At 39.5% G+C, this 18,369-nt stretch overlaps 2 protein-coding genes across 6 annotated transcripts in view; both read right to left on the bottom strand.

The window, feature by feature from the left end:
* The window catches only part of nup214 (nucleoporin 214), a 34,975-nt gene extending 25,415 nt beyond the window's left edge, over nt 1-9,560 (bottom strand). For all 4 annotated transcript variants that reach the window (XM_079657307.1, XM_079657308.1, XM_079657310.1 and 1 more), the window contains exons 1-11: nt 9,376-9,560; nt 7,806-8,001; nt 7,528-7,682; nt 6,848-7,046; nt 6,690-6,760; nt 6,533-6,593; nt 6,233-6,336; nt 4,841-4,947; nt 4,640-4,709; nt 4,080-4,203; nt 1,506-1,664 (exon numbers count right to left, since the gene is read on the bottom strand). In XM_079657307.1, coding sequence (XP_079513433.1) covers nt 1,506-1,664; nt 4,080-4,203; nt 4,640-4,709; nt 4,841-4,947; nt 6,233-6,336; nt 6,533-6,593; nt 6,690-6,760; nt 6,848-7,046; nt 7,528-7,682; nt 7,806-8,001; nt 9,376-9,417 — 1,288 coding nt within the window. In that variant the 5' untranslated portion in view covers nt 9,418-9,560. The remainder of the gene's footprint in view (nt 1-1,505; nt 1,665-4,079; nt 4,204-4,639; nt 4,710-4,840; nt 4,948-6,232; nt 6,337-6,532; nt 6,594-6,689; nt 6,761-6,847; nt 7,047-7,527; nt 7,683-7,805; nt 8,002-9,375) is intronic.
* A 1,457-nt stretch (nt 9,561-11,017) lies between these two features.
* nacc2 (NACC family member 2) overlaps nt 11,018-18,369 on the bottom strand; it is a 28,547-nt gene continuing 21,195 nt past the window's right edge. For both annotated transcript variants that reach the window (XM_079660752.1, XM_079660753.1), the window contains exons 4-7: nt 18,012-18,188; nt 15,778-15,883; nt 15,466-15,563; nt 11,018-15,375 (exon numbers count right to left, since the gene is read on the bottom strand). In XM_079660752.1, the coding sequence (XP_079516878.1) occupies nt 14,855-15,375; nt 15,466-15,563; nt 15,778-15,883; nt 18,012-18,188 (902 nt within the window). In that variant the 3' untranslated portion in view covers nt 11,018-14,854. The remainder of the gene's footprint in view (nt 15,376-15,465; nt 15,564-15,777; nt 15,884-18,011; nt 18,189-18,369) is intronic.

The raw sequence follows: 18,369 nt of genomic DNA, 5'->3' as shown, positions 1-18,369 counted from the left end.
TGTGTAATAAATGACAAAGATAACACTGCAATTAGCAAAAATGCTTCCTGTCTGCTCTCATCCCCAGTACACTCAGCACTGTGCGACCTATGTGATGGTGTTATGTGTAATAAAGCAAAAGCAATTGGTTTATGTGTACTTTAGTTTAAAAACAGATAAGCAGAATAAAAGTCTTGTTCCTTTAACACAGGGGTGGGGAACCCCCGGCCCCTGGGCAGTATACGGCCCGCGAGACAATTTGATACAGCCCTCGAGGAAATTTATAAACACACGCAAAGAAGAAATCTAGACCGCAAAATAATTAAACAAGCGAGAGCCTGTTTTTCCTGGCCAAGATCAGGGTCCTTGAACACAACACGAGACGAACGTGTCATCACGTGGTATATCTCTCATCTGACAGGGGTGTAGTGCTGACGGAGAGCACCAGAACACGGCTCCGGCACTTCAGATAAGGAGCCGTACACATGCCGCAGTTTTTGCGTGGCTGTGTCTTTAGTTGAAAGCCCAGTGGCGATCTGTTCATCTGTCATACTGATCATACAGTCAATAACGTTGTTGTTATTAGCATCTGGTTAGCTAGCTATGCTAACGAATATAAGAAGCTTTTTCTCCAACCAGTGAGGTAAAGGCACATCTTTATATGATCATTATAGTTATAGAAAAATAAGAGAATAAAGTAAACAGGTATAAAATACTATATGACAGTAAAAAAAAGTTGTTATTAATAAACAAGAATACAGTTTAAAAAGGAGAGTGATTTGTAAAATATCCATAAAGATAAATAAAATCTGCTTACAGTTCTGTTTCATCTGGGTGTTGAGAGATGTATCCATAGATCTTTTCATGTTGCTCTCAAAGTGCACCAGATTGATGCTTTTAACTTCAACATAAAAAAAAAAATCTTCCCCCCTAGAGGAGGTTAGGTCCCCCCCCCCACTTTAAATCATGTTCACATCGATAGGAAACTAAATTGCACACATCTTGTGTTCATATCTTTCTGTTTTGGTGGTCATGCCACAACCTTGCACGCATACCCGAGTCATGGTAAGATATCTGGATTAAGAGGTTGCTTATTCTTTGCACAGCATGAAAGAAAGGCCAAATGAATGGGCTGTGATTTTAGTATTTTTAAGCAGCGGTAAATAATTTGTACGGCCCTCGGAGGATGCTGAAAAAAATTGAAATGGCCCTTGAGAGGAAAAAAAAAAGGTCCCCCACTGCTCCTTTAACATATCTTGATTTGATTGACATGTCCCTCGAGCCGTTTAAATAAGTTGTCTTACCAAATTCCAGACTTACAACTCCCCTTTAGAAACTAATGGGAGACATGTCCAATGATATGTCCATGTTTGTCAGCATCACACCAGTAAGGAAAAATCTTGCAAACACTTTGGTATCACTGCATTCGATGACTTCACACATGTATCATTGCAATGTGTGATTATGAATCAATTTCTACAGCATTTTATTCTAAAAACATCTGTTGAGTTCACTGGCTCTCTCACCTGGCATGGGCGGTCTCTCCCCGTCCAGGGCGAGGACAGATGGGGGTGCGACCAGCTGCTTGACACCGGGATTGAGGTTGAGCAGAGCAAATGGGCAGAGGATTCCCTCGGTGGACAGCATCAGCATGGTGGGCGCAGGGGGCAAGGTCTTCTCGTCGGCTTTGAGAGGGGGGAGAGAGTAGGGAGAGGGATGATCAGATGGAGAAACACTGTAGTCTACATGATGAGCAGTGAAAGACTCACACATAACTTTCCAGCCATTTTGTGACCGTCCACAGATCAGAGAGCCAGGAAGAATCCACATCTATCTTCATATTGTGTATAGAGTCTATTAATTAAGAGCCAAAGCATGTGCAACAGAGTTTGGTAATACATTATAAGGCATTGTTCACAGCTTTGCGCTCCAACTCACACCTCTGCAAGGGAAATGATTAACAGTAGGTGTTGTTTGCTCACTATGCTGGCTATGTCCATGAGGGCAAAATGCAGTTTGACACTTTAATCATCATGCAAGTGGTTGACAGCATTGGAGCACAAAGACTGTGGCCGTTTCTCAATGTCGAGTATACCTGCTGCAGAGCCACTATTTCAAGTATACCACGTCATCGAGTGGCGCAGAATGCTGGGCATTTAACATGCATTTAAACAGTCCTTCGGCGCCACTCGATGACGTAGAATACTTGAAATAGTGGCTCTGCAGCAGGTTAACTCGACATTGAGAAGCGGCCTGTATGTTACTGCTGTACTCATCACATTGACCGTGGTTCATTCTGCCCCCCAGTGGTTTAAAAAAAGAACCCAGTGTTCAGTTTGAAAAGGCACACTGGAGTCATGTACAGACAAAGATATCCTAAGATGCTTCATTTGGTAAAACACAGTCCATGTCATTCTTCTTGTTGCCAAACCCCTACTATTTCCTGCTCTTCATGCCCACTTTCCAGTAAGTGGTGGGCTGCACACTAAACTTTTCTAAACCAAACTAATTTCACACTGATAACTCACACCCCAAAATAAAGATGAATTAGTCAGCGTTGATACAACTCATTTCAGATACATCAAAAAGTACAAGGAACAGTTTGTGCTCTCTGTTCTCACTACAGCTGTCTCATATCTAAAACTATATCTCACGTATAACTTTCCCTGTCATCAGTAGATGACAGCAGCAGCTGCTCCTTCTGAGTCTCTGTGTTTGATTAATTGCCACTGACTCATATCCCTGGCTATTATCCTATATTTTGCATCTAATGTATATTCATTCCACCCACTGCATGTCTGCTTTGGACAATGTTCAAAGGTATTGAGCATTGTATTCTCTGATTAAGCTATACACAACAATACATTTATATATTCAATTTACAAATGTGATCAAACATAGTTATTAAGTTTCACTAGTGAAAGTGATACTAAGTTCTGGACAGAATAAGCACACAATGCAGAACATAAATACAGCACCTAATGTGCAGTTTCATCTCAGTTATGAAACCATAGTCGAAAGATAGGGAGTGGCAAAGCGAGGGAACAGAAGGGAGCGGCACTCGGTTAAGCTCATCAGCATTCTGCAACAGGATCGTCTGGGCTTTGTTGTTTGTTGTGGTCCTTTAGCTTGTCGGAGCCATTTTAATGACTGCATTTCTTCTCCACAGATAACTCCTCACTCTCCCTTTGCTTTCCATATCTAATGTGTTCTCACTTAAAAAGGTTTGGATCAGACTACAATGTTGCCCAAATTGCAGGTTTTTTCTCACTGGGGAGGGGAGTTCTTCCTTTTTTTCTTGGAGTGAGCATGGAGAGATGTGAATAGACAGCAGCAGCAGCAGCTCTACGTGAATGTCTGGCAGACTGGGCCATTTGAGATAAAACAGTGCGCTGAGACGGTAGCTTATCACTATTCTTGACACATGCTGCAATAGAGCACTGCAGTGGATGCTGTATGCACATAGGAACCTGGAGTATTTCAGTTAATCTGATCATTAGGGGAGGGTTAACCACAAACTAGGACAATGCATTTCATGAGATAACTCCAACTGTTAATATTAATAGGACAGACAGACTCAATACTTAAACATGCCTAAAAAACAACGTGATATCATAGAAAGCTTTAGTTTGTAGATTTAGCTGATGGAAGGTAGTGTTCAAACCGGCCTCAGCTGGTTGGATTCGCTCCACAAAGTTCATTCTTTCAAACCCAGGGGAATGTTTTTCCTTCACCAAAGACGAGCAAAGCCATTTATAACTAAACACATTGGAAACATTAAAGCGATACACATGGGAAACATTAAAACGATACACAAAAAACTAATCCTATTCATTACTTTATAATGTTATAGTGATCAGTATTCGGATAAAGTGCATGGATGATTTGAAACTCATTAGAACTCAGATTAAATAAGTCTTCAACATTTAACTGTAAAATCCAATACAAATTGCCAAAATGATTTCAATTGAACGCTGAAGTGCTTAAACAGACTTTAGTGGGCTCCAAAATGAACAAGCATTTGAGTATGTTTTGTGTGGACGTGCGCACACGTCAGACAGGTGAAGAGAGGAAATGAACAGAAAACCAAATCCACTCACTCATGTAGATCGCCTGCTGGCTGGTGTAGTCTATGGCTAGGCCGAGAGGCAGCGTGTCTTCACTCGTCTCCGTCACTGGAAGCTCAGCTCTACTCGCATCTTCCAGGATCCAAAGCTCCCAGTTCTAAAAGGACAACAAACAGTCAAATTCAGTGCATTTCAAATAACATTTCTTTTTTTTTGTAGAAACCTGATACAGTAATGGAAAATGTGTTTAAGCACATTCACAACCTTGCTTTACTGTCCTTGAATGGGCTAGTTTAATGTATGGCATTAGGCTTGCTCACTGTGGATGGAGGAAGCTCTGGTAGCTTGCATTATTTAAAAAAAAATAGTGTTCTTCTGATTGAGAAGAACTTGTTAGAAAAATTATGCAACTTTCCTTGATACTTTCAAACTATATATCAAAACTATACAAATATCATATTTGACTTATTTTGAATGACAATGGAAACATATCATTGAGATCGACACCTTTCATTTCTATCTTTATTCAAAACAGTGTGTCATTTAAACGTATGATTTCTAGAACATCTTTAGCTTTTCATGTCATTTAATACCTTGTCCTCTTGTCTGGCAGCTATGACACTGACTTCAATGGAGGCCGCTGATGCTGCAAACAGGAGGTCCCTGAATAAAAGAAACAAAGCAAATATTACACCAATTCTTCGTGATATTAAAAGAAATCAAACTTAATATCTTGCCCCATCTTTCGGGGGAATCCTTCACCATCAATGCATGGAAATGGTGATCAAACTCACCAGTCCTCCACATGGCTAAGGAAGTAGTGGTGTTGTCGCTCTGTGCAGCTGCCGTACACCGTGTCACTAAAGTTCAGATACTTTGTCTCCGGCCTCTCATCCTTCTTCTACAAAAACACACAGAGAAATCCAACGTTAAAACAGGTTCTTAAGGTACATTAAAAGAATTCAACTAATGAAACAACTGCTAGCTGATTCTTCCATTTTACAAGAAAAACAATGTCACTACATATACTGAGAAGCACATAATGCCCATTAGGCGCGTTCACACCAAGTACTTTTCCAAAAAAGGTTCCTGAGAACTACGATTTAGTTGCGTTCACACCAAAAAGTCCCAGGAGCTAAATTAGTTCTAGAGAACCTTTTTTACCCCCTTTTCAGTCCCTGCTAGAGAGCAGGGACTTTCGTGGGAGAAAAAGGTTCCTGTGTCTGATTGGCTGGGCGGAATGCAAACCACGCCCCGTCAAACTCCCAAAAATGTTGGTGAAGCCGCCATTTTATTATCCTCGCATTGCATTATTAGCATTAGCATTAGCCCAGCGCAGAAACGCAGAGAGACTAACTTATGACAACTCAAAATAAAACATGGGAGCGGTGGAGATGAGGAGGTGTCGGCGTTCTGGCCGTTTACTCGGAAGGCTTCAGTAGAAGCTGCTGGGAGTCCCAGCAGCTTCTACTGAAGCCAGTCCCTAACTCCGGGGACTTCCGGCCGGCAGTATACGCCGTGAAGTTGTTTGCGGCCTGCCAGTAAATCCAAAGCAGAAGAAGAAGAAGTGACGTCAGCGGCTTCATTTGCCTAATCCACCCCCAGGAACTAATTTCCGGTGTGAACGCGATCTGTACTTAGTTAATGAGAACTAAAGAGTTCTCAGGAACCTTTGTGGGAAAAGTACTTGGTGTGAACGCGCCTATTGACATCCAATTGCGATTTGAAAGTCATATTCTGTTAAACAGTTGATGTGAAGTAGGAGATGTGTGGTAAGATGGGAAGCTCTATAAAACCAACAATAATGTCTTATACTGTGCGCTTTAGTTGTCAGTTTAAAGAAGCATCCTAGTGAAGTAACAGTAGGAGCCTCTACGCGACTACAGAGCCACTACAGAAACCATCTGTTAACACCACAAAGCACATGGCGCCTCTAAAGCTGACATATCATCTGGCAAAAGCACCTAAGGCTGCATTTGTTTCTTCACCTTGTTGTTGTGGCAATGTGGAGGAATAATCTTCCAACCAACAAGAAAAACTGATTTGAATTTCAAAATAAATCTATGGTCAAATGTATCTGCCGAGGTGATGAGTGAGAAGCAGAGGAGACTGAAGGGGTATAACCTGAAAAGAATCTAAATGTGTGAAGGTGAATTCAGTGCACTGTGGATGTAGGGTGTACTCACAGGAAGGGAGATCAATACGAGCTCAGGAGGGGTCTCAAGGGACCCATCTGCAGCAGCATAGACCACAGCAAACACAAACGTTTTCAGCCACTGCACATCCAGAACTGTGAGAGACAACAGGAAAGAGAGGCATTAGCCACAGATAGGGTTTGGATACAGTAATACAAGTGAAACTAAACGAGAATATTAAATATATTGATGTCAAATAAATAAAGTATTTAATCTCATTAATAATCCGGCTCAGTTAATGTGCATAACACACAAATATCAGTTGATTTATCAATACAGGATTTGCCTTACCTTTGACAGGGTCAGAAGTGTAGAAGTGGGGACATGGGATTTTCCTTTTTTCCTCTAGTGCCTTTAAAAATAAGATTAAGTCAGTTATTCGTTCCGTTAGTCGGATTCTGCAGCTCTCAGTGATTTCTTTTTAATTTAAGGAATAAAGATGACTTACAGGTGTATATTGACTGACTTCAGAATTCATTTTTCCTGCAGCAACTTGTTTTCCTTTTGGACTCCAGCCAACTGCGAGAAACAAATAACATTATCTCAAATTGAGCCACAAGAAATATATGGAGCAGAAGTAAACTCAAGGTGACGAGTCTCACTCACTACATGTGATGCCATTTGAAGCAGGTAGCTGAGCCTGCACTTTGACATCGCCAGTAACATCCAAGATCATCAAACAGCCGTCAGACAGACAGACGGCGAGCATTGACGGCTGGACAGGATTCCACTTCAGGTCTTGCACTAAACAGCCAGGGGCTACTGCAGGCAGCAGTGATGCAAAAGGTAGTTTCTGGGTTCTTGCCTGGAAACATATTTTTTATGTAAATCTGTCAAACACTGGGGCATTTAATAATTGAGTAGCCAGGTTAGAAACGTACTACATTTAACTGAAAATAGTTAATAATAACTGACAAGAATTCCATGCAATTATTTCATAATGTACTACTATAATTAAACTGTTGCATGCAGACTATGTACATCAGCTGGGAAGGTTTACAAACTGTGTATTTTTAACAGTCAACATAGAAAAAGTAAAAAGCATTATTTGGAGACTTTATGCTGAACTGTAAAACTAATTATAAATTATAATTTCATCTAAAAATAATTGCTGTATGTCAGGGTGTTTTTCAGGTTGCTGGTCAGACTGGATATCACAATATAAGTACATAGCTAATCTTGCACTGTTTAAGCTATTTTTGTTATGCGAACACTACTACACCATCTTCAAATACAATGTCTCAAGACATACATTGAAAGAGTCAAAGTAGGATAAAAATAGTCACCTTGTTCATGAAGGTGCGGACATCATAGAAGGTGAAGGACAACCCCCCCGCCTCAGAAATGCCACATACTGACAAAGTGAGTTCATCACTACTGAGAGCTAAGTGGTGCAGGGACAGATCCACAGTCACGTCTGCCAATACAGGTGTCCCCTCGACTAGAACAAAATGGAGCAAATTGTGAGTAAAAGACTTAAACTGAAAGCAGGGTGAAGACAAATTGTTAGCAACAGCCAACATCCCAATATTGTGCAAAACAATTTCTAAAGTCATATACATACCTACTTCGTTGGGGTTGCCATCAAATTTATCAGCACCAAGGATGTCTTGAGTTTGGTAAACCTTGAATGTTCTGTCGAGCCCGACAAAAGTTAAACCAAATTTGTTTGAGATGGTAAGCAGACTAGTTCTTTCTTTAGGCAAATCTTCAGTGGGCTGAAAGACTCTGGTTTTTTTCATTTGTCGAAACTGAAAATCCTGAAAAAAAAAGAAACAAGCAATGCTTATAACTTCAGGGTCAGCCGTTATGATTGGTGAACAAACTGTAAGTGGTTCCAGTTCAATATCTGCAAACCAAACTGTCTTCATAGGGACAAAAACAAGTATACTGGAACCATGCTTGAAGACATACACTGTATACATATATATATAAGAACACAGAATATTATAACAGAGACATTTACTTTACTGTGAGAAACATTAATTGTTACCAGAGATGGCAAAAGTACACACATCCTTTACTCAAGTAGAAGTACAGATAATCTCTAAAATACTCTGGTAGAAGTATTAACTACACTTCTTTACTTAAGTACAAGTAAAGAAGTATGGGCTTGGAAATGTACTTAAGTAAAAAGTACCCATAACTAACTGTTTTAAAGAGTAGCTGACCTCAATTTATATTAATAGAACAATAATGTCATTGTTAGCTAATGAATGTGTCGATGCTGAACAACGGCAACATGACAACGTTTTCATTGGTCCCTCTTCTTTAGAGAAGACCAGGAAATGATGGATACACGGACCTTGTTAAAATCCATAGGCACGCAATGACTCTAAATAATAATGATCACGCCACTAAACATAGATTAAAAATAAAGTAACGAACCTGTTTTGAAAATGTAAGAAGTAGAAAGTACAGGTATTTATGTTAAAAATGTAAGAAGAAAAGTAAAAAGTTTTCAGAAAAATAAGTAGTGGAGTAAAGTACTGGTACCAGAAAAATATACTCCAATACTTCCCACCTCTGGTTGTTGTGCTTTCCTTTGAAGCAGGTATCTGATAATTTCAACTTGACCAGTTTGTGACATCGGTAATTTACGCAAAGCACCAAATAGAAAGTAAAATCTATCTTGATAGCCAACATACTGTGCAGTCACTTCACATTAGCCAACTATGCTAAACTGCGACTCCATTTATACCATTAGAGCAAACGTGTATTAAACGTGACAACTACCTAATTTATTTATTTCACGCGCACACAGTTGTTAATTCTCACAAACCACAAGTAAACACTGAACACTCAATGAGCATAATGTTATATGACGTAGCTAGCAAATATGCTAATAGCTAGCGTTCTAGGATAACTACTTGGCTAGAAACTAAGAAGATAAAAGTGACTGTAACAGCTTCTTCATGCCACACTTTTAAACCGACATATCTAACTGTTATTTGTGTATAAGTAACCAATATATGTTTGTATATGTTTGTATATGTTTATGATTCAGGTGTAAACGGAAAACCTAAAGACGAACAGCTAGCAAGCCAGCTAAGCCATCCAGAAGCATTGAAAATGCTAACAAACATTAGCTCACAGGTGCTAACTTGTCAACACTATTTATTGACAAAGCTTACCTTCATTTCCCTCTCAGGAGGGTTGTCTGTGTCGTCACTCATTTTGAAGCAAAATAGTTGTTGCTTCTCCCGAAAATATTTCGTATTCTTTATTCCTCACTTATTTGTGTCAGAGATAAATTTCTAGTGAGCCACATTTGTCTGTCAGGAGAGCTGCACACAAGCCGCGCGATTTTTGCGACAGAAAAACGTCATCTATGTACGCAGGATGAGAAGTAGATACCAGAGTACCCCGAGATTATTACAATAACTCAGTTACTTTACAAAAGGATGACAATAACTGGTTACTTTTACAGACAAAACTCCAGAAAATATAAATCTCCTATGCACATTGTTTAAAAAAAATATAGATAATAAATGCTATTTTACCAATCGCCTCCAAAAACCGACCATGGCCTACTACCTCTTTGTTTACTACATGTGTTCTGGTGGAATCAATTAATCTTATAACAAAAGTATAATAAATAAGTCATGAAGCATTTAAAACTTTCTTTAAAACATAGGGTTTATTTATTCATAAAGGGTATCAAACATTGTAGAGGTTGACTACCTACGCCTCTGAATACTTATTGTGGGTTTCTGCACCCGACAAGCCCCTGAAGGTAGTTTACCGTACACAAATTAAATAAATAACACAGGAGCATACCGAGACAAAAGAAACAAGAGCAATTTGGTGAAGTAAGGACTTTTATTAGAAAGCAGATTTTTCTGTATTGCATTTAAAGAAATCAGGTACTCTTGGACTACACAATTGAGACTGGTGATGGAAAATACCATGATGGGAATGAAAGGTAGATTCGTATGCAACATCAAAAGTGGCAACTTGCATTTCTGTTGTATATATTATTGATGCTTGAGACAGAAGGCGCATTAACATTTTCATTTTAAACATAAAGCAGTATCAACACTAAAATTGTCAAATCCCAGTTTGCCTGGTCCAAGCCCTGTTGATAGTGAAGTACGTTACCATTATCAAGGTGCAGGCTTGCATGATAAGATCCTCTTTTGTCCTAAAAACTGTCCATTAAGAGGATACCAATATGCCTAGACTTAGGACCTTTTTGGGCCATGCTTAGTAGAGCCTTACAGATATGTTCCATGTCAACATGGAATAGCTCTGTTCAAGAAGCACCAAGGTATTAGTCCAATGTAGTCAGTTCTTTTTGCAAACACTTTTAACCAAGAAGGCTGGAGTTAACATCATCCAGTCCCTCTGCTCTGGAAAGTAAGCTAGCACAGACCAAAGCAAGCTGGAGATAGACTAAGCAAACAGCAAGAGCACAGCAAGTCATGTCAGATCTCCCATAATGCACTTTGGGTCTCATCCCTACTCTGATTGTCAGCGCTCTGAACACATGGCTTTAAAAGTTGCTTTTTCTCCTCGTTCACCGAACCCACAGTTACTCTATTCTCTCTTTGTTTCTAAGTAGTTCTAAAGTGCTGGCATTATGTTCAAGGACACATACAAACGTTTAGTGCATTTTCTCTGAGTCTGCAGAAGGTTCAAATGCATACTCAACTGGGTAGTTAGTTTATGTTTTCAACTCTTTTTCACTACTTTGCTGTCATTTTTAAAGAATATTAAAATTGACACAAACATTCAATAAAAGGCCAGGGTTTGATAAAAACACAACCCTACTCATTGCAGGACTCCACAGTCTTTGTTTGCTAACAGTGACAACAGTTATTCAGCATAAAATACATGGTGCATAAAGATCAGAGGTTTCATTGGGTTAGAGTGAGTTTCTGAATGGCATGCATTATATGATACAAGAGTCTCTTTGCATATAAATGTATTGTTTCCTGGAAAAACCAATGGCACTACTGTGCCCATACGTTTTACAGTTATGGGGTGATGAACAGAGCACTAAGGTTTTAGAAAGTAAGTAACAATTTATTTGCAAAGAAATGTGAAAAACCTTCCTATCTCTTACTTGTAATGTTCAATGATCATCCAGGTGAATGGCAGATATTGCAAAAGACACATTTCCAAAAATATTTATCCGAAAATGTTTTTCATGAATTCAGAATTTTCTGTGAAGGAGACCTGGTTTCAATCAAATATATATGTAAAATACATAGCATTACATTTTAACAGGACCTTTTCTTTAGGCCACCTCAAACAGCTCACCTTACCAAAGGTTATCCATGACATTCTCTGAGAATATCTCAGTTTATAGTGCAACATCATTCATTTTCAAATGTGCCCTGCACAAGAAAAAAAGACTAAGCAGAAGAGAAACCATAGAAGATTTCCATAAAAAGGTTTGTTTTTTTTGTTGGCAAGGAACGAGACAGACATATTTCCAGTAAGGCAGACTAACTGTAAACAAGCAGAAATGTAAATGCAGGATGGGGAACCAAATGTTTTATGTGGGATTGTCTTGTAAAGAAGAATAGTCCGATTATAAATCTGTCAAAAGCCTGATCTTAAACGTGAAACCGTGAATACTATAGATTTTTGGTATACTTTTTAGGGATGTCTGTTAATCTTATAAATAATGTGAGGAGATCATTCTAGAAGATCCATGGTTGTTACAAATGAACAGTTCAATGCATTGAAGTGCAGTTCATCTGTAATAATGGGTTTAACCTTTTACCCTTATAGAATTAAATATGGGGCAAACATTAAGCAAAAAGACGAGTGAATAAAATCTAAAATCTAAAAATAAAAGTACATTTTACTCAGCAAAGGTCCTTAAAGGCCAATTTCCATAAAGAAAAAATGTGTCTGCATAATATTTTGTATTGTTTGTCTTATAAAAGGTTAATTCACTATTGGCACCACTGGCTTAATATCTTAATTTTCCTTACAAGAGCAAATCTAAGAAACTGAAGCTTCATAAAAAATAGAAACACAATTTGATAAAGAATTCATTTGCTAGATTTTAAAAGTTAACATTCTAAACGTCAATAATTTGTCTGTTTTGTCAACACATATTTGAACATTAAAGACACCCATAAATGTAAAATGATTAAAACAAAATTAGGATTAAAAACACAATAGTATTTAAGAAAAATGAACGCCTATAATCGAACCTTGCTCAGTTTTTGTAAGGGAAATATCAATTTGGAAGACCAGTTTTAAAATCACAAAAACTTTGAACACCATCGAGGCTCATATTCAACTTAATGTTATATTGCCGCCTTTTTTTTTTTTAAATGACCCACTATACAAATGAGACAAAAAAGGGCCAGATTAAAATTAATGTATTTTACTAATCCAGGATTGGACCTCTCGCCAGAACAGTGCTACAGTTTACATTCATTCATCATCTCAGCCATTCTATCACAGCCCTGTTTTTATCCATGGTGGACCCCATGTCTTTGAAAAGAGAAAAGAAAAACATACTCAATTCTGTAAACATCATCATTATTATTACCTAGTGCAATTATAACCCTGTGTTTCTTGTGCAGGGCCATCTTAAAGCCTCTCATAAAGAATGACACGTAAACACAACATTTGAGGTGGCACAGCACTGAAGCAAAAACCAACAGATCAAATACATCAGGGGCCAATACATATCATTTGTTTGCTTGGTAGTCAATTTATGCTGTCAAATTTGCAGTGGAAAAGTGTGATTCATTTTTCCAATAACTTTGGGGTTCACTGAAATGGATGGTCAGACCTTTTGAATTAAGGTTCTTTGACAGAAACAACAGAACAAAAACATACAACAGTGTATCTCTCAAAATCAATGCAACAAAGGAAGGCTTTTTGGACTAAGTCCCATATGCGTGGCAGAAAACATGAATAGCAGAAAGATATAACAAATTACAGGTTTTTAGTCCCTGTCCGACATTGCCTCACCCCACCCCCCTTCCAAAATATAGAAACTGTTTCTTTCAGAAAGAACAGTTTTCTCTTTACAAACCCACAATGTCCTCATCAAATAAACAATCACTGTGATGTGGAGGACATTTTCAGTCTTTAGTACAGTCACATTTTTTCAAAACTCCTTAGTTTCCCACCCGTTCAATTTATTTTGAGTGCAAATGCAAATAGCCAGCAGAAATTGCTCTAAGAAGTTTTATTCAATAATTTACCCCCCAACCCCTCCAGGAAAAACAAAGAATGGAAGCAGGACCATGTGGTCAATCAGACGAACACGTCGAGGTGAAACAGTGCTTCGCTCCTTTGCCACTCAGTGTAGTGCGCTTACCACTCTATATGTTCAGTCTCCTCTACCCGTTGTCAAAGCACGCTCTGCGGTTAAAAAAGCAGATCCAATGGGTTCTGTGTTAAACACAGTTGATCACGCCCAGGTCAGTTCTAACAGGAGTCAGACAGATCCAAGTGGAAAATGGACAAAAGTCCTTTCATGGCATATCTTGAGGCAATAGAAGCAGTTTTATCATGTAGATGCAGGTGTGTGGCTTTGTTGTTTTCAATAATTCTCTGTATTCATTGTTTGCAGACATGCAAGCTTGGATTTTAACACACACTCTTGTTAATGTCTCTCTCCCCCCTATCTCCCAAACAGAATGATGTTATCCAAAAGGATTTCTCAAAGCTAAAAAGCATTGTCGCGATTTCTTTGGACAGTGTATTTTTTATGCATTGGTGCAGATTTTAAAGGCTAAGTATCATAAGGTGAGAATATGGGGGTGTGTGTGTCTGCTGATGTTTCTGTGTGTGTGTTTTGGAGAGGCGGTGTGGAGCAGACACAGGCATCACATTGACAATCTAATCCAATATGTCACGGGCAAATATGCATGAAAACTAAATTCCATGTGATAGATTATTGGTTGGATTGTGGAGAACTTCTCGTCTTTATCCTCAAAATGACCCCATGTTAGAAAATAAAGTAAAATGTCTTCTGTTTAACGGTGGTAATGCAGAACTTGAGCTTTTATAATAATTTAGTCATTGTATTTATACTAATACAACAAAATAAGCTGCTTTTAAAAAGAGCTTTGATTCCCTGATCTTTAGATCATTTCTCTATTTCTCCCAAGGTGATATGGGTTATTTAAGGATGTTGCTTTTCAAGGAAACAGAATAGTTTTACATACCATTATACTACACTCCCTAATATGCCAGCAAAGCAGCTGTTGCTTTTGTATTTCTCTGAAATCATGAATCATTCCAGACATTTGTTCTGCTATCAGGCTTTTGTAATATTGCTGTAGGTGCCGAAACACCCGAGTAAATACTGAATATACCAAGAAAAGGATGTAGCAGAAAGGGTTGATTTTCTTAATGTGCTAATGCCATGCCTGTGTCTACTTCTACTTTGAGTGATCTACTTCTACCATCAGTAAGTATGCGTGTTAACAAGCACACGTGTGCGCATGCATGTGTGACAAATGCCTATATTAAGATCTACGAGCGTAGCTATTGTGCTGAATTAATTCCTGCCAAGGAAGCACAGGGGAGAAGTAAGAGTGATGGACGAGATGTTGAGTAAGAGAGCAAGCAAAAGAAAATGCGCTGTTAAACAGATTCACAATGTGAGAGGCAGCCGTAAAACGTCATTCACTGTCCGTTCACCCGCAGACCTTGTCCAAAATTCTCCACTTCCTGCTCTGAAGGCGTGTCGCCACAGTTGCCTGCCTCAGCTCCTGTGATCAATGTTGGTGCCCCCATTGATCTGTCTACACCTTCTAACCCAGCTTCATCCTCATCTTCCTCCTGCTCCTCTTGGACTCCACCTTCAGCCTCTGCTCCAGCCGCCCCAGCCCCGGGGCTGCCCTCTGTCAGCGCTGCGTGAGTCCTGAGAGGGTCCTTGCGATCAGGAAACAACCTAGGCTCTAGGGCCTTGAAGTCCACCTCGAAGGGGAGGGCCACCCCTGGTTGAGAGGCACCCAGGGCCAGGCCCAAACCCACAGCAGCACCCATGCCCATTCCTGCACGGTACACCTCCATGCCATCAGGCAGCATGGACTTGATCTTGGGCAGCCATCGCTTGCGGACACGCCTCGCATTTGTGCACATGTCAGCAGCAATCACATTCATTTCACTCTCCTTGAAGTTAGGGTTGAAATTTTGACAGTAGACTGTAAAAGAGAAAGAAAACTCAATGTAGACAAATTGTACTCTTTTGAAATGTTATCACATATATTTGCGGATTTGGGAAGTGAACCTACGTTTGACAGCGTTGAGGACCCTGCTGTCCAGGGGTTTCCTACTGGGGTCACTAGTAGAAGAACGGATACCTGTCCCACAGCTATTGGCTAAAGTGTTTCTGCGGGGAGTCAACACCAGGGGGCAGAGTCAGCAACAGCCACATACAGTAGATCAACATGGGAACACACAACTAACCGCATTGCACAACATGGCCACAGATGGAGTGTGAAAGTTGGTTTGAGACAACAGTTACAAAGAACTCAAATATTACAGTAGGCCCTTACAGACTCATGCAAACAGTTGTTCTTCACAGTGCATATTTTTGTACTCACCTATCGAAGAATGTGGCAAGCAGGCGGCGAAGCAAGACTTTGTGTTTGATACCAGCACATAGATGACAATTCATCAGCTGTCCTCGAGTCATGAACACCTGTGTACCTGGTGTAGAAATAGAAAAGTATTTGCTGAGAAAACTGCTCATATTACAATACATTCGTCCTTACAGATTCTCTAGGCCTTGTCGTTTCTCTCTTGGGCCCAAATGCTAGTTCATCTTTTGTTATTTTGCTAGATTTGAAATTCCTGTTCAAGGAAACTTCACGCAGTGAAACGTCAATCAGGAGAGAAATCAAAGTTGAAGGCCATAAAAAAAAGCACACAATTAAAATACTCGGTTTTGCCTTCTTTTCAAAACCTATCTTTTTCACATTCATGTATTGTATTCTGTATCTTATAAGCACACTACAAAACTGATTAACCTTTTACCATTGGGTTCCATTGTGTTTTTCTATTACATCACCGTCGGATTGAACTGGAGCTTGCAGTTACTTTTTGAACTCTTGAACCAATAGTAAATTGATTACACTTTTGGCCCTCCTCCCTTGTATGAATTATATTAGCTACATGGTACCTGGTCTCTCTGAGAGTCTCTTGTCTGACTGCCAACAGCGATGTCTGGCAGTCAGACCAAAGAGTTCAGTTTTGGTTTAATCATACCAAAAATATATAATTTCAAATGCTTTCAGAACCGTGTAAGGGCAATTCGCCAAACTCCCGGCAGGCTGTCATATGCTTTTTACTCCAGAGTGACTTCTGTCTAGTCACTCTACCATAAAGACCTGATTGATGAGTACTGCAGAGATAGCTTTCTTTCTCTCATTCTCCTTAATCCCTGCAGAGAAACTCAGCTTTGTTCTGTCCTTTTAGGATCACCACAGTAATGTTACTAAAAAACACTATGGGGGTCAACCAGAATCAGCTTAAACATAGGTCAGATGCAGGTTGAATACATGTATGCTGCATTAAAGGGATATGAGCAGTAACTTAAGGAAATTTCCAAAACACGACCTTATTGTTAAGCTGCCATAATGTCTGTCTGCTTGTCTGTGCATGTGTGAACTCGTCTCTCCCTTCTCTATTTGAACTGTCACATTTGTGGATTAAGTACATCATTTTAAAACCCTAATCACAAACAGCAGTGATACTTGTCTATTTATAAAGTGGATGGGCAGTTAGGAAATGACTTCAATATGTGGGGTAAAAATCATGGGATTTGAAACTGCAGGAGAACAGTGGGGAGAGAGCCGGGGAAAATCAAAAGGGTTGGCAACCATGGAATACATATTTAATCATTTATTAGAATCAGATCATGTTTATCATTTTGGCGGGGGATGGTTAGTGTGTGAACCTAACGGCATGTAAAAATGAACAACTCTCTGGATATTAGTGAGGGTCACTGGGCTGTGGCCAACCTCCCCAATCGATTGCCTTTTAGCTCAAGTACAGACGTAATGCTAAATTCATGCTCTATAAGATGTCTCTTTTTTTAAAGGTGTTCTATATTACAATGCAACACCTGGAGTTCTCTTAAAGGTCACCTATCGTGCAAAATCCACTTTTTCATGTCTTTTATACATAGAAAATGTGTCCCCTCTGTGTAAAGAGATTCTGAAAGTTTCAGGAAAAAAAAAATGTGCTCACTGTCCTGATCCATTTATATAAAAATGAGCTGATCAGATTTTGGCCACTTTATGATGATTTTTTGGCTTGTGTAACCATTAGCTAATAACCAACCAAGCTAAACCCCCCCCCACCCCCGTTTCATCTGAATATCCTCCTAGAGCACCATTGTGTTCTTTTTAACCAATTATTTCTCAGAGGGGCGTGGGGAGGGGCTCCTTATTTTTATGTAAAGTAACAGACAGAGAATCAGCACTTTTGAAACAGGGCTGAAACAGAGGGGATCATGGGATGCTGCAATGGCTGATATGTTTGGTATTTCGAGCCAAACACTTCAGAGACATGTTTGTATATATCTGAGACCTATAATATATTGATGAAAAACAGTATAATAGGGGACCTTTAAGTTCTATATTTAATAGTTGAAATGAATCCCATCGTATTAATTTAACTGACTATCAAAGAATTTATGATCTAAATGTGGTAAAGGGTGAAAGTATGAATACTAACCAATTGACTAATGGCACGTTATTCTCTGCTTATGTACATGTGATGAAAGTGAAATAAATGCATGCATGTGAATTCCTATTTGTGTGTGCGTGCCTACCAGCTACCAGTTCCAGCTTCTCCCCGGGGTCCCCCTCAGTGTAGAGCTTAGGGTGGCAGCGGTAGCCTATCTGACTGATGAGGCTTGCAGGCAGCGCCACCAGGTCCCTGCGGATCAGCACGCAGTTGCGGCTCTCCAAGGCCAAGGGCATCGAAGCCATCTCTGGCTTCTCCTGGACTGATGAAAGTAAAAGGAAACAAAAAGGGTTCAGAAAGCTTTTCTAACACAGCAAATCAGAGACAGATAACTTGGTATGCATCCATAAAAAGATCAGACCAGTGTATAAACCACAAAAGAAAAACAACTTCCATCCATTCCCTCTGTGCCCTCTATTTAAATAAAGGGTACACGATTTAAT

Source organism: Notothenia rossii (genome assembly GCF_949606895.1).
Source record: "Notothenia rossii genome assembly, chromosome: 11".
Taxonomy (NCBI): Eukaryota; Metazoa; Chordata; class Actinopteri; order Perciformes; family Nototheniidae; genus Notothenia; species Notothenia rossii.
Note: the sequence above shows the minus strand (reverse complement) of the source record. Positions and strands in the feature narration are given on the sequence as shown.